This window comes from Pelmatolapia mariae, linkage group LG10_11 (genome assembly GCF_036321145.2).
Source record: "Pelmatolapia mariae isolate MD_Pm_ZW linkage group LG10_11, Pm_UMD_F_2, whole genome shotgun sequence".
NCBI classification, from domain to species: domain Eukaryota; kingdom Metazoa; phylum Chordata; class Actinopteri; order Cichliformes; family Cichlidae; genus Pelmatolapia; species Pelmatolapia mariae.
The window spans coordinates 32,277,319-32,291,387 of NC_086236.1; the positions used below are offsets into that span (position 1 = coordinate 32,277,319).

The 14,069-nt window shown below is 46.2% G+C and overlaps 1 protein-coding gene and 1 non-coding gene across 2 annotated transcripts; both read left to right on the forward strand.

Annotated features, from left to right (window-relative positions):
- The first annotated feature begins 514 nt into the window (after positions 1-514).
- trnal-caa (transfer RNA leucine (anticodon CAA)) lies at positions 515-615 on the forward strand. Its single transcript is given in 2 exon segments — positions 515-552; positions 570-615. It is a non-coding gene; the product is annotated as a tRNA-Leu (tRNA).
- Positions 616-6,528: 5,913 nt separating this feature from the next.
- On the forward strand, positions 6,529-7,236 carry LOC134635363 (SLAM family member 9-like). Its single transcript, XM_063484754.1, has one exon. It carries the CDS (start codon positions 6,529-6,531, stop codon positions 7,234-7,236), a length of 708 nt encoding a protein of 235 aa, XP_063340824.1.
- The last annotated feature ends 6,833 nt before the right edge of the window (positions 7,237-14,069 follow it).

A 14,069-nucleotide genomic window follows, 5' to 3' on the forward strand; every position in this document is an offset into this window, starting at 1 on the left:
TATGGGACCGCCGATGAAGCGCCGGCGAGGAGCACAGTCGCAAGGATAAGCGTCAAAGACATGTCAAAGCTCTGCTGATGATGTTGATCAAAAACAAGCGTAACGATACAAAAGTCCCGGGATTCAGCGCTTGTTTTTATAGATCTTGTTTTTTAACTCCTCCTTCTAGAAACCAAGGGGGGGTGTATTTCCACAGTATAATGTTTCCCGACCGAGGTATTGTGGACGAAAACACCTAGAATATTTGGGTGTTCGCTGAACTACTATGACCACATACACTTTTCTCAAAACATGGTTTTTGTTAACGAAAGCACCTAAAATGCAGGTATGTTTGCTCAACTAATAAACTTTCCCAACCGAGGTTTTGTGGACGAAAACACCTAGAATATATGGGTGTTCGCTCAAGTATTACACGTTCCTGACCAACGTATATTTTTATCTGATTCAAAAAAACAAACCCCTAGTGACACAGTGAGTCGAATATAGGAGTTTTTTTTTATTATTTCAACATGCTGTCAGGATGACCGAGCGGTCTAAGGCGCCAGACTCAAGGTTAAACCAAACGGGGTATCTGGTCTCCACATGGAGACGTGGGTTCGAATCCCACTTCTGACAATAGTCTTTTTTTATGAGCAATGATGCTTTCTTTTTGTGGTTCCTCTCCTGACACTCAGTGTCTCCACGGAGTCCCGGGGTTTTTTGGTATTCACGCTTAGACTGAAAGCACGGTCCCTTTCACCAAGTATTTATTGTACAATGTGAACACAGCACACAAACACCTTATTAATACATCACACTGCAGTTAAACCCCATACCCAGCTATTCCATGATCTGAAACGCGCCGCTCAAGCAAACATGAGTAATAACATGGCAAACCGTAAGCGCACAAACGAGCAGCCAGTGGATGTCGTTGCGGGGGACCTGTCGCATAGGAAAAACTGGCGAGAAGTTACGTTGGGCAAGCCGCATTTAAAAGTGGGGAACCAATTTTTCATCACGTACGATGTGACGCTTGGACTCCCGTGTGTGACGGTGATGAGCATGCATCCCCGGGCTGCCAATACCGTAAAACTGTCAACCGATATGGATACCAAGCAGCTGAATACGAAACAGCGTTTTTCTAACAAAGTAGTTGTCCCACTCAGGATATTTCTGGATTTGCTGCATGTGCATCTTACGCATAATGAAGAAAAATATCTACACCTGTACGACAATCGGATTCCTGACTGGAAAGAGCCCGTTCACAACGTGGTCTGTAATACTTGCTCAAAGATAGGGTGTTCTCACACTGTGTCCATAGATCATAGTAGCGATGCCATAGAACGCCTCTGTGTGCGTCAAGATAGTGTAGCAAATGACACCGAACACATCAGGATTCCGGAGGTAGCAGAAAAACACTTGCGGTACACTGGCGTTCCACGTGTCCGTTGTACTATAGCCAGATACCCTTGCGGTCCACTGTTTCTTGCCATCGGGAGCTGGCACATTACCATTGCTGCAGGACATAAAATACCTATGGTCAGCACAGCGCGAGATGATGATGAACAATCTGAAGCCGTGTTTCCTTTATGCCACACGGAACACCTGCCAGGGTTGGTGGCGGCTGTTCACAAGTGGTTGGAAGAGGATTACCAGCAAATGGGGTTGTTGGTTACATGCGCAGTACCCAAGAAAATTACGCTGATACCAAAACCCACGGCCTCAGAGTGTCATATGTATACAAAGTGGGCCATGGGAAAATATTGGCCCATGACAGACGAGGAGTGCATGTGGGAGACTATGTACGACAGTGAGATCTTGCCCGTAGAAGAAGAGTACGGTAGATGTCGACATGTTATGGTCCGGTGTCCCCACCATTGGACATACTACTATCACACACCAGCAACGCTCATAAGAGCGCGGATGTGCGATCGCAAACGCATGTCTGTTGTACATGAACGCGAGCACAACATACCCATATCCATCAAACTGGAGCGTCCTAATGTTCAGCAATACCCAGTGACCGAACCCGCAAGGGCCCTGACCGAAATAGCGCAACACCACGCGGACCCGGGACACGAACGTAGCGTCGCGCACGTTGCAACGCAGCACGAGATACGCAGACCCATCAAACTGGAGCGGCCTGATGTTGATCAGTACCCCGTAGCGATTACGAGGCCGAAAATGAAAATCTGGCAACACGTGGAGTTAGGCAAACCGGACTGGGATGTGGGAAATGCGTTCACTGTACGTTACGATAGCAGTAGCGGCCTGCCTTGTGTGACGTTCGACGGTAACCATCAGACGCTTCGATCTGGACAGAGGTGTACGGTCCTTTGTGATAACAACTCTGAGATGATCTATACCAAGAGTATTACGTTGCCCTTGAGGATTTTTTTAGATCTAGTGCACATGCTTCTCACACACAACAACAGAAAGTATGAGAGTCATTACAAAGACTATTTTCCATTTCACGACGACCCTGCTCATCTGATTGAGGATTTGCCTTCAACGTGCGAGGATGCGGGATGTTACCATTCGTTTTCACATAGGGGCGATGATGATGATGATGACGATGATGATGATGATGATGATGATGATGATGATGATGATGATGGTGGTGATGTTTTTCATAATCCTGTTACTTTAGCGATACCAGAAGTACACGATAAACATTTGCTACTAAATGGCATTGTAGGACCCATAGATTGTAGTATAGTCAGACAGCCCAGAGGTCCAGTTTTCATTAGCACCAGTGGCTGGAAGCTGAAAAGTAATGGTGAGAAGAAAGACATGATGCCGTCAGACTCTAATGGTGATGAGATTGATTACGTGTTTCCTTTATGTCACACGGAACACCTACCAGGGCTGGTGGCCGCTGTTCACAAGTGGTTGGAAAAAGACTATCGCATTCTAGGCCTTTCGGTTGCATGTCGCGTGCCGAGCGAGATATTGCTCATACCCACGCCCTCGTCTGAGGGGTATACCCCAAGAGACGTGGAAATGTACTGGCCCCCGCTCTCCGGTTGTAAGCAACGGTGTATGTGGGAAACCTCCTACGAGCACCGTCCGCTGTCCGTGGAACTGCTGTACGGTGTATTCCGAGAACCAATGCTGGTTTGTCCCTATAGTAAGAGACACTGGCACAACAAAGGCAAAGCGTCAAAAAAATGAGATGAGGACACGTTATATCCAGTCGTTAGGCGTGTACACCAGATATGTGTCATTCTCACTTTATTGCACGTCACCTAACCGTCTGTACCACGCGTCTGCTTGTCATCAATGATTGTTATACTCTTGATTTGACTGAAATGAAATTTACATGTAGTACTCTTTTATCTCATGTGCAAAATAAACATGCTTTATCAAACCGGTGTCGCTTTCTTCCGTGTATCACGCAGACAGAGTGTTCTGTGTTGGTTATATGGGATACAACAAGCATCACTCACATCATGAGATCGTGACAGTAGTCCCGGAACACATACACATGTATTTGTATAAAGCAAGTAAACATTCAACCATATGTATTTTTTGAGCCATCTTTACAATAGGAAAATATAACATTTCCATATCACAAACACGCGACACAGTGTTTTATTTTTAAAGAAAAAGCCATGGGTACCCGAAGACAATGTACGACACCTTTATTATTAATGCGAACCAAACATACGAACATGTACAAAAATGAATGTGAAATGGAAGGTATGTATTGTTCTGTGGAAATAGAAAGACCACACAGAAAACATTTTTTACATATACACATAACAATATCCGTATTTCCCTCATATTATAGCGGCTACCGTTTGTCAGCACGGGAGTGTCTCGTACTGTAGGGACACTTGAGCATTTTCAGGCGACAGAGATCGTAAATCGGTTCTACAGACAACGGGGTGTTGTTATACGTGGTCTGCCACATCCCACTTAAGCTATAACCGGAGAGTTGAGGCCAATGCTTGGCCAAATTTGAGGGAGTGTAACGGTAGCTCTTCTTGTCCTTTGTCAATGTGGTGGGCTTAGGTACGAGCACTACTTGACTGGGAACGTGGCATGTCACGGATAGGCCTAGGGTGCGGTAATCACAATCCAGCCACTTGTGAAATGCGACCGCAAACCCCGCCAGGTGCTCGGTGTGACATAAAGCGAACACGTGCTCGATGTCATCGAACTCTGCCGGCATCATGACAGACTTCTCATCATCCTTTGTCCCCAGCCAACCAGAGGTCGTGAGAAAAACAGGACCTCTGGGCTGTCTGTTCATACTACAACATACAGAGCCTGTGAGCCCGGTCATTAGTGAATGACGGTCGCTCGGCTGTGGTACTGTGACTGTACACCGAGGACGATTTTTGTTGCAATCATCATCATCATCATCATCATCATCATCATCATCATCATCATCATCATCGACAGCATCATCGACAGCATCAGGATCAATCTCATCCCCAGCGTCAAATAAATATTCATGGTGACATCCACTATCTGGACAGCTTGCAGGCAACCCCTTCATAACATTCAAAGGCTGTTCGGCGCACGGCATATAATTATAGTAATCGGACTCACACTTTGTGTCGTGTGTGAGAAGCGTGGTCAGTAAATCCAGGAATATCTTCACGGGCACGGTGACACTTTCGTTATAAGCGGGACACGTGTAACCACCTTCATAGAGGTGAATAGACAGTCCCTTTTTAAGTATGGGACGTACAGTCTCGAATATCAAAGAACGGGGACCTCGAGTCTGGTCATAACGAACAGTGAAGGCGTTTCCAACATCCCAGTCCGGATCACCTAAGGCTACGTGCTGCCATTTCGCTCCGGAGGAACCGGCAGCATTGGCAATGGGGCACTGCTCGACGTCGGGACGGTCCAACTTGATGGGTATGAGGATCTCGTGTTGCATTCCAGTGTGCACAACGCTGCTTGCAGAGGCCACGTGTTGATCCTCCAATGTAACGGGTCTGGGTTCAGGTCGATAACGCGCAGGGGGGATCTGGATCTCGGCATCGGGTCTGGGTTCAGGTCGATGACGCGCAGGGGGGGCCTGGATGTCGCCGTCTAAAGTCATCGGATAGTACCTATCAGAAAGACCCGGAGTCTGATGTAAGTGGTTCTCCGTAAGGCTTGGATTCTGTGCTCGCTGCTGCTCCATCTCATATTCGCGGTCTCTAGCTAATGTTTTTTGGTGAGTCATGCTAGCAGGACACTCGAGCATAGTCCCTCGAAAAACACGCCCGTAATTAGATTCTATTTTGAGCTGTTCGTTGCCGTATGTAGTAATCCACATGTCGGTCACGTAACATGTGCTTGGCCATATATTGTATGTCTGTGGTAAGTTATATTTGTAATTATACTTAGATACCGGCTTGGGTATCAGCTTCATCTTGTCGTACACCGCACATGTGATCATCAAGCCCATCGATTGGTAATCTTCTTGTAGCCAGCGGTGAATCACGGCCACCAGACCGGGTAGGTGCTCGCTGTGGCATAAGGGAAACACCAATTCCACGTCATCGGGTACGTCGAGCATGCGCATTACAAAGCCATCGCGGCTCAGAATAGACCATCCTTTCATTGCGAGAAACAGCGGACCGCACGGGTATCTGGCCATAGTACAAGACACAGTTGGAATACCCGGGTAGACCAGGTGTTCGGATGCCACTTCTGGGATCCTGCTGCAGCCATTGTCATTCCCTAGGGTATGCTGAGGCACACTGAGACGGGTTTCAGCGTCCACGGTGCGCTCAATAGTCACAGAGTGGAAGCAACCTATCTGTTTTAGACAACCACCTTCCTTACAACGAAATGCGTAATCCTGAGGATTCTGCCGGTTAGGCGTTTGGGTGGTGTACGCGTGCAGATATTTCTCGTCATTGTGCGTCAGGTGCACATGAAGCAGATCCAGAAAGATCCTGAGCGGAACAGTCAACGATCGGGACAACTGCTGCTCACAACCGTTTGAGGTCTCCAGGTCGATACGAGTGCCGTGCTCCCAAGGTGGAGGGATACTCGTCAGGGTAACGTACGGCAGTCCACAGTTAACGCCGTATGTCATGGAAAACTGGTGTCCTATATTTGTGGTTACTCCCAACCTGACTTCTTGCCACAGTTTTCTGCACACCGGTGACAGAACAGCCATAGGCCGCTCATTTGGCCGCTTACGCCTTGCAATGTCCATGGTGGGTTGTTATGTTCAATTTTCTGTTAAGTCTACCAGAGTGTCATTGTATTTTGCGGTATGCGCGAAATATTAATACCGTGAGTATTTCGAAAGATGATATAATATAAATGACAGTGTGTTCGCCCATCATGTATATATATAGTCATATACACGACATTTTTGTTTATACGCCGGTCGGAAACAAATAATCCTCATAGGTACGCGGGTTCAGCCCAAGGCACAATTATACACAGAAATAAATTGTCATCAGTAGCTACACCCGATTCGTTTCTTTGTGGGAGCATGTAGAGATATTAACGGCTATCCTGCAGGAAGTACTTGTTATATACTCTGCTGACATGGCATCACCGGTCATGGTAATAATTGTTACGGTGATGGTCTTGGGAACAATCAGCTTTTGCCAAGAGCTGACGCACCTAAGATTTGGCGATACGGTCCGGTTGGTCCCCCACAAGCTTTCTGAGCGGGTGTACAGCGTGGTCTGGAAATACAACAAGAATCTGCTTGCCGAATGGGTGGAAGGTTCTATTCCGCTCACCTATTACAATAAATTCCGAGGGCGAACAATGTTGAACACGGAGACAGGAACTTTGGTATTCCAGAACGGGACTCTATCAGACACCGGACTGTATTCCGTGGAACTCAACAATCAAGTGCAAGACATGAAATATTGGATTTCTATAATCGAGAATGTGCCCAAACCCACGGCGCGCGTCACTCCGGTATTGTGTAACTTAACCTTAGCGAACTGTACGGTAGTGTGCGAAGGAGACGTGAGCAAAGCCGATCCTGTCGAGTACCTTTGGACATTGGACGATGGAGAGTGGAGGCACGGGGACCGTGAGATGGAGATTTCAAATAAACGATACTTGTGGAATGTGAAAAACATTACGTGTAGAATGAGAAATCCTGTGAGTGAGAGAGACAGTGATTCTGTCAGCAACCCGTTTTACCAGGAGACCGGTATGGGATTATATGTAGCATTGGGCATTGCAATAGGCTTAGTAGCACTGCTTGCACCGGTGTTGACATCTATGTGTTTGCGGTGTCAAAAAACAAAACCTTCTGTGTCGATGTTATGATACGTAACTTCACATAGGCCTTGTAAGTACTCAACACATTGTTACCATCAAGCGCAATAACTGTTGTGTCGACAAAAATAAAGCGCAAGTACAAAGTTGTTTGCGTGTCATGTTTTTATTTTTCAAAAACAATGTTAATCATTCATATACACATGCGCTACATGGAATTCTTGAGCATTGTTGTGATCAAGCTGGAACCCCCAGGTTCACATCACTATAATGAGCCATCCACGGAATAAGCTCCTGGTGGTACCCAGGTATTATCATTAGAATGAGCCATCCACGGAAGAAGCTGAAGGTATATAAGTGTGTGATTGGCTTTGTAGAGAGGATCGCTTGTTGTGTGCATGTTGCGATCAGGATTTGTGTGCAGATCGACACTGAAACTCAACCCCATCTTCCTGAAGATAGGTATAGCAGAATACGCTATGAATATCATAGTGTTCGTTCCCTGCGCAATACAGGCCTTCCATGGCTTCCCCCGACGCTCTGCGATCCAATCTGCGATGCCATAAGCATTTCCATGTAACACATACTGGATAATAGCATTCGGGTCCATACGGAAGACAGCAGCGTGGTCCTCGATGGTTCTTCGTAGCTGTGGGGTCAGGCTAGACATGTCAAAGTAATCGTGTGTGAACAGATTGTCCAATTCAGGCCACGAACACATACCGCGCTTTGCGTAAACCGCGGGTACCTTGTTTTCAGTGAACACAATGTCCATGTCAGCGTACATAATCGCGTTCCCATTGTTGTTTAAAAGTAAATTGACATAGTCCTCTTTACCCTCTGTCCGAGCTTTGCTCAAAAGCTCTTCTATTACCTGATGAGCATGATAGATCACAGCTATGCGCAAATAATCCAAGAGATTCAAATTATCTGTGTAGTACTCTTTGTAGCTATTAGGAGGTATAATGTGAGACATGTCTTCCAAGCACAACATGACAATGTTGCTCTCCTGTTCGAAGTGAGATTTCATTTTATTCTCTTCACTAAGGGGTAGTTTTCGGCGAGAATATACGATCATCACAGGAATTCCTTGTAATTTCAACTCAGCGGATTGCTTTTTCAGTTTTGATACGTAATCCAAATATATTCCGTTCAATGGCCTAGTACCATCCGGGATTCCTGCGTTTCGCATTGCGACCCATGTGTGGAACACGAGATTTGCAGTCAATTCTTTATAGGTATTGTCCAAGCGAAATCCTGGAAAAGTACGATGAAGAAATTGCCGAACCTCTTCAAAGTAGGAACTCTGCGAACCGCCCATCGTAACGTAAAAAAAATAAAAAGTGTTCTGCGTTGACAGGCTTATAGCACTTACTATTCGGTCATTCGGTGTCATTAATAAGATGAAGTAGTTATTTTAGGTGTATGGATTACAATTTATTTAATGTCACATGCACGTAAGTGTGAAACCCATTGTATTTACTGTTGCGCAACTATTGCTAACACATGCAGAAACGTAGTCGGTGATCATGGCAGACTGTGTCATCGAGAGCGTGACATACAATGAGGATTTTGATCGGTTCACTCCGTTGGACACTGCCGCTAAGCAGTGCATATGCGATACACTCAAGATCGAATACATTTCCGATGACAACGACGTAAGGGATCCCATCGCTGTACCGCTCGGTCCACCTTGTAAAATAACAACGGTGAAAGGTGACGGGAATTGTTTTTTCCGGGCTATCAGCAAAGCTGTATCCAACACAGAAAAGAACCATGTAAAGATCCGAACTAGTCTTGCATCATACATGCAAAGGCTAAACGTACGCGAGGCTCTATTCGAACATATCAGCCGTGTGGGTTCGTGGGTCAGCGAGCTAGAGATACAAGCGATGGCGGCCATGTTACAACTGAGAATATACACGTACTTCCTTGGTAAATGGATATGTACTCATTACAAGCCAACCTGGGATCGAAGTATATATCTCATCAACGAGCGCGAACACTATGATTTGGTGAAGTGCGTTAAATCTCAGGATGGCGATTGTAACGTATGCGATCAAGGAACCACTGAGCCTTTACGTTACGACTCTCGCATTCCAATGGCATGTTTTCACGACGGGCGCCGAGCATTGGGTCGAGGCTCCGTCCGCGAAGAACATCACGGTTTTGATACTTTATCTGACGACGAAGATTTTGACCACGAGCCCATGGAGTCAGCGCAAGAAGAGCCGTTAACACCCTGTGCGGTACTTTTGAAAACATGGGATCAATTCATAGAATATCTAGGTGGTTGCTGGTGGGGCACCCTTAGTTTTTCTACAATCCTACACCACATGAATATCTCTGTCAACGGAGCAATTATTATCTCCGGTCCTACGTCAATTGATCCCGGAATTATGTGCTCCATGTTTATACGAGCTCATCCGTGTGTCATCACCCACAACATCATCCTGTGCGGTTGCAAATACAAATGTCCCACGGTGACAGACAAAAGTTTTTCTTCTCTTATATCTTGCGTGGCACACGTTGTGTCAACCGTGAAAAGGCCAATAATACTGAGCCCTGTGCGCCTATATGACGCGTGCCCTCTCACCTTTTTTGAAGCGGATGACGAGGGTCCTCTCGTGTTGTTTGGAGCACCATGTCGTGTCTCGTACTGCGGAGAGTTAGGGGAGGCACAACGCCTTCCCTTGCGCGCAATGGTAACAGAAATAAATGAGCTACCAGATTCGGAAAACTGGTTCAGGAGAGCGAACGAAGTCACCGGTGAGAACATCACATATGAGGACATAGAGAAATGTGTGAAGGAAAGTCAATATTCCTACACAGTTTTTTATTACAACTCAAGCAGAAACGTGCCCGGATACCTATTTGACATAGTTACAGCTGACAGGACAACGGTCGTCACATTTAGTGCACGTTTGGGCTACGTAATGATGGACGGAGATAGTCACATTACGTATCCAACCATCGGAAGTCTCAAAGTTATGTGTAGCTCTAACAACTACGTGTTTTTACACCGTGCTCATGTAGTACACAGTTGGTAACCTCCTACATCCATGCTTCAAGGCTGAAGCTGCAAGTTCAATGAGGTGTTATTTTGATTACGACATGTATTGTACTTTGTATTGTGTTGTGACAGTAATTTCAGTTGTGGTATCAATAAAAATACAATGAAACAGTTATTTGATTTGAGTTTTTATTTCAATCTCCACACATAACAAATGGTGCAATGTGTAAAGCATAAAAAACAATTCGTGTATCAGGGTATAATTGTTCTGTATTATATATAAATACAAACTCTGGCAATCTTTTCATGTTGTCAACAGTACAACGTAGAGGGCCTCCTGAAAAAATAAGTGCGCCACATATCTAAATCCATTTTATCAATTATGGCGAACGGCAACGGTATGCGTCTCAACATCACCTGTGGGGTGAGCTGCACACTGGTAACCAGATTACAGGGAGGTGCGTCTTCTTCGCCATCTAGGCTCGAGCGATGCTGAGAACACAGTCCCTGGTATATGTTGTAAACGGTGGATCCGTATATTGTTGTAATGCCCAAAGACCCTGTCACTAGGCCGATGTTATTGCAAGAGCTTTCCAACAGCACCTTGACGGTGGGCATCTTAGTGTCCACCACAACAAAACTGTCAGCGTATTCGCTCAATGCTTGGTACAGAGAGGTCAGTTGTTTTACAGATGAATAAGGTATCCCGATCGCATCTCGCTGTTGGTCGGCGTACGGTATACAATCGAAGGAGTATAACTCATCTGCCTCGGTATGCGCATCATTTGGCCCCATCAGAACATCCAGCTTGTCAGCATATGCGCATCGTATCAAAGCCATGATATCACATAAAGCGTGATACGCGCGATCAACCGAAGTGCCGCTCAAGGGCGTGCATACGTGTCCGTCTGCGCACAAGGGAAACACTAGAAATGAATCAGATACATCAGAGCCTTTCTGTTGAATGCGGACTACACGTCGTTGCCCGCACATGTTACAATGTACCGTGAACTCAGGAACTTTAGATGTCATCAAGACATCCAACGCTCCTCTGGCTTTATCTGCGACCCATAGGCTTCGTGACATCATGAATCCCAAGACGTTTAAAGCGCCCTGTTTGTTTTCTTCTGCATATATAGGCATGGTGCGATGGAACGGTTCGTTCTCTAGTCCGGCTATATTGACACGTAATTCGTCACAGTGGTCTTTATATGACACTGAGTTGCCAGTCAAGCCAAGGTCCACAGACCACTTCGATGAGAGTTTGGTGGGGTCGTGAGTTATTACCCTGGTCATGTTTCCGTTTAACAGCGCAAATTTTACAGGCACCTTGTCCCAAGTTTCTTGCCTGTATGCGGTAAGGGTCATAGAGTCAATGGAGAACAGCGCACTGTGTCCATCTCGTTGTATCAAGTCCGATAGGTCGACGCTGAATACCACCGGGCGGCTGGTGTCTGTGGTGGGTTTCATCGCGTGAGAGAAAGTGTAATCGCTGTGACTGAAAGCCATTGTGATGTTGCTGCTTCTCTGCTTCAACTTTAGTTGTGTAGAACCTAACATCACAAACGAGATCGTATATAATACGTTTCATGATGATGATGATGATGATGATTGTTTTTCCGAGAGCAAAGGGCGTTCGTTTACACAGCAACCGATTCTACGGGTTTTATCTTGTCCATATACATGAGAGAAGACACTGTCCAAGGGTATATTGTTTGCAAAAAGATCCCTGTAGAAATTTTTACAACCCGTACAGTGGTACGAAACCTGCTTCTTGTCACACGGCACACCCGGTCGCTTGTCTTCTTCCGCAAGTGGTGTCACAGTCAACCATTCAAGCTTTTTGAATTGATCTATCCACATGGACATGGCCGTTTCGTCGGCCATCGAGTAGGGCATAATGCAAAGTGTGTTGCTTGGACATAACGTGTGGACAGAACTTTGGAATGCGCTAGGATTATGTATCTGTAACACGAGTGTGGTTTGGTATATGATACCAGCGAGGTCTACGAGGGGTTTTTCGTACAATTCATTTTTAGAGACATACAGTTGACCTTGTGAGGATGAAAGTCCTGCTGTGTTGAGCATGGTGACTGGTAGCGATATTGCTATTTTGTCATCATTGTGAGGCGGCTCGCACGTGGTGGAAATTGCACCTTGTTGAATTAACGCGGAGAGAGATTCTCCTAGCATGCGACACATGTCACCGTAGACATCACCCGCGCGAAGTCCAATGTCATCAAGCAGTACTCTTTTACACGCTAAGAGTTTTTCACCAGCGAGTCGGCTCAGTCTTTCCCGATTTGACATGATCGCGTCCATTTCTTGCTCGCCGCACGCTGGGAGCATGTGTTCGGGACAAGTGTTCATGATACAGTTGAAGGCAGCGTTGGCCCTTTTCAAACGGTCTTTGACACAACGAATAGACGCAAGCAATTGGTTCTTACAGTCCTCGTACACCGCCCGGGTTGCAAAATTATCGCTATACATGTAGCGGGGCAGACAGAAGTCTATTATACAATGCGCAATGAGTTTGGCAGAACGATTGACCAAAGATCGATCTGCAGAGTGAGACACTGTGACTCTTGACTTTGCGTAACATTTGTTTCCAGGCTGATAAGGATGGTCAATCAGATACCCTTGAGTCCCATCACTGTTGTGTTGTACGGATAAAGAGTTCGGTTCATCGCACTGTTCTTTATCATTCTGGCTCTCGGACAGAGTAGAGTCATGGGGATCAGGGCTGGTTTCACACAATAACGAACCTCCAAACATGACAGTCAAACAGCCCGATGTGGCCTGTAAAGCCAACGGGTATCTGTAAAAAGTCGCCTCACAGGGGTTGCATTTGTAGAACTCGTAACATTCCACGGGTTTCACGGAAAGGCCAGTGATCCGTTGTAACCAAGTCTTAGTAAGCTCCACGTAGGTTGTTTTCACGTTAGCGTTGCCTACTTTGAGACGAGCTAACGTCTGTTGGCTAAAATGTTTGTTTTTTGCTGATTTTATCAGGGTGCTCCAAGGGAACAACCCTAACCCCATTTTAGACGCGATTATTTCGGATGCTTTGGTAGCGAGCAGGTCCCTGAGGACACTGTCCTTTTTAGAAAACATGTGGTTCATACAGTAAATCCCTTCTTTGTACAAACGTAAACAATACACGGGTCTAGCATCCGTGCTACGAAGGTCTTGCAACTTGACCAAAACCGCAGTCTGATTACTCTGCAGCTCCACGGTCGTAACCGATAGGACTCTGTGTGGAGCTAGAAAGTCATCTGCTTGATTGAGCTCGGTCCATCTGCTTGACTCGTTGAACTCAGGGTCTTTCTTCATGTACAGTATGTCATCTCCGGGTTCAAGCCGATGCCACGGCGCTGTAGAGAAGCACGTAGCGCGATCGGTTTCCAACCTGATGCAATCTCCCTTCATCACACAGGATATGAATGTGTCCGTTACAGCCGAGTCACATGGGGATCTCATGCTCTTGAAGGCTGCCAGTCCTCTGACCTTAATCGAAATCGAGGAAAGTTGGTCGCTCGTCTCGTCCACCGTGTGTGTCAGGGCCATGTACGTCTTCTTGGCAACGTGACAATATATCGAGCAACTGTTTTCGTATTCCAGTTTCACCCGTCTGTCTTTCACAAACGCTTCGGTCACAGGAACACGAGTTGTCGCTCCAGGGACAGGTGCTAGATACACAGGATAACCGTCTTTGGTGATAGCGCCTTGAGGATCACGGATGAGCTTTTGACACTTGTTATTGCGACCGATCACGTACATTCTCCGTAGCACGTCTTCTACTAGAGCCACATGCACATAGTTCAGAAAATCGGGCACCTGCTCTCCCGCGCGCTTCACCTTTGAACGCATT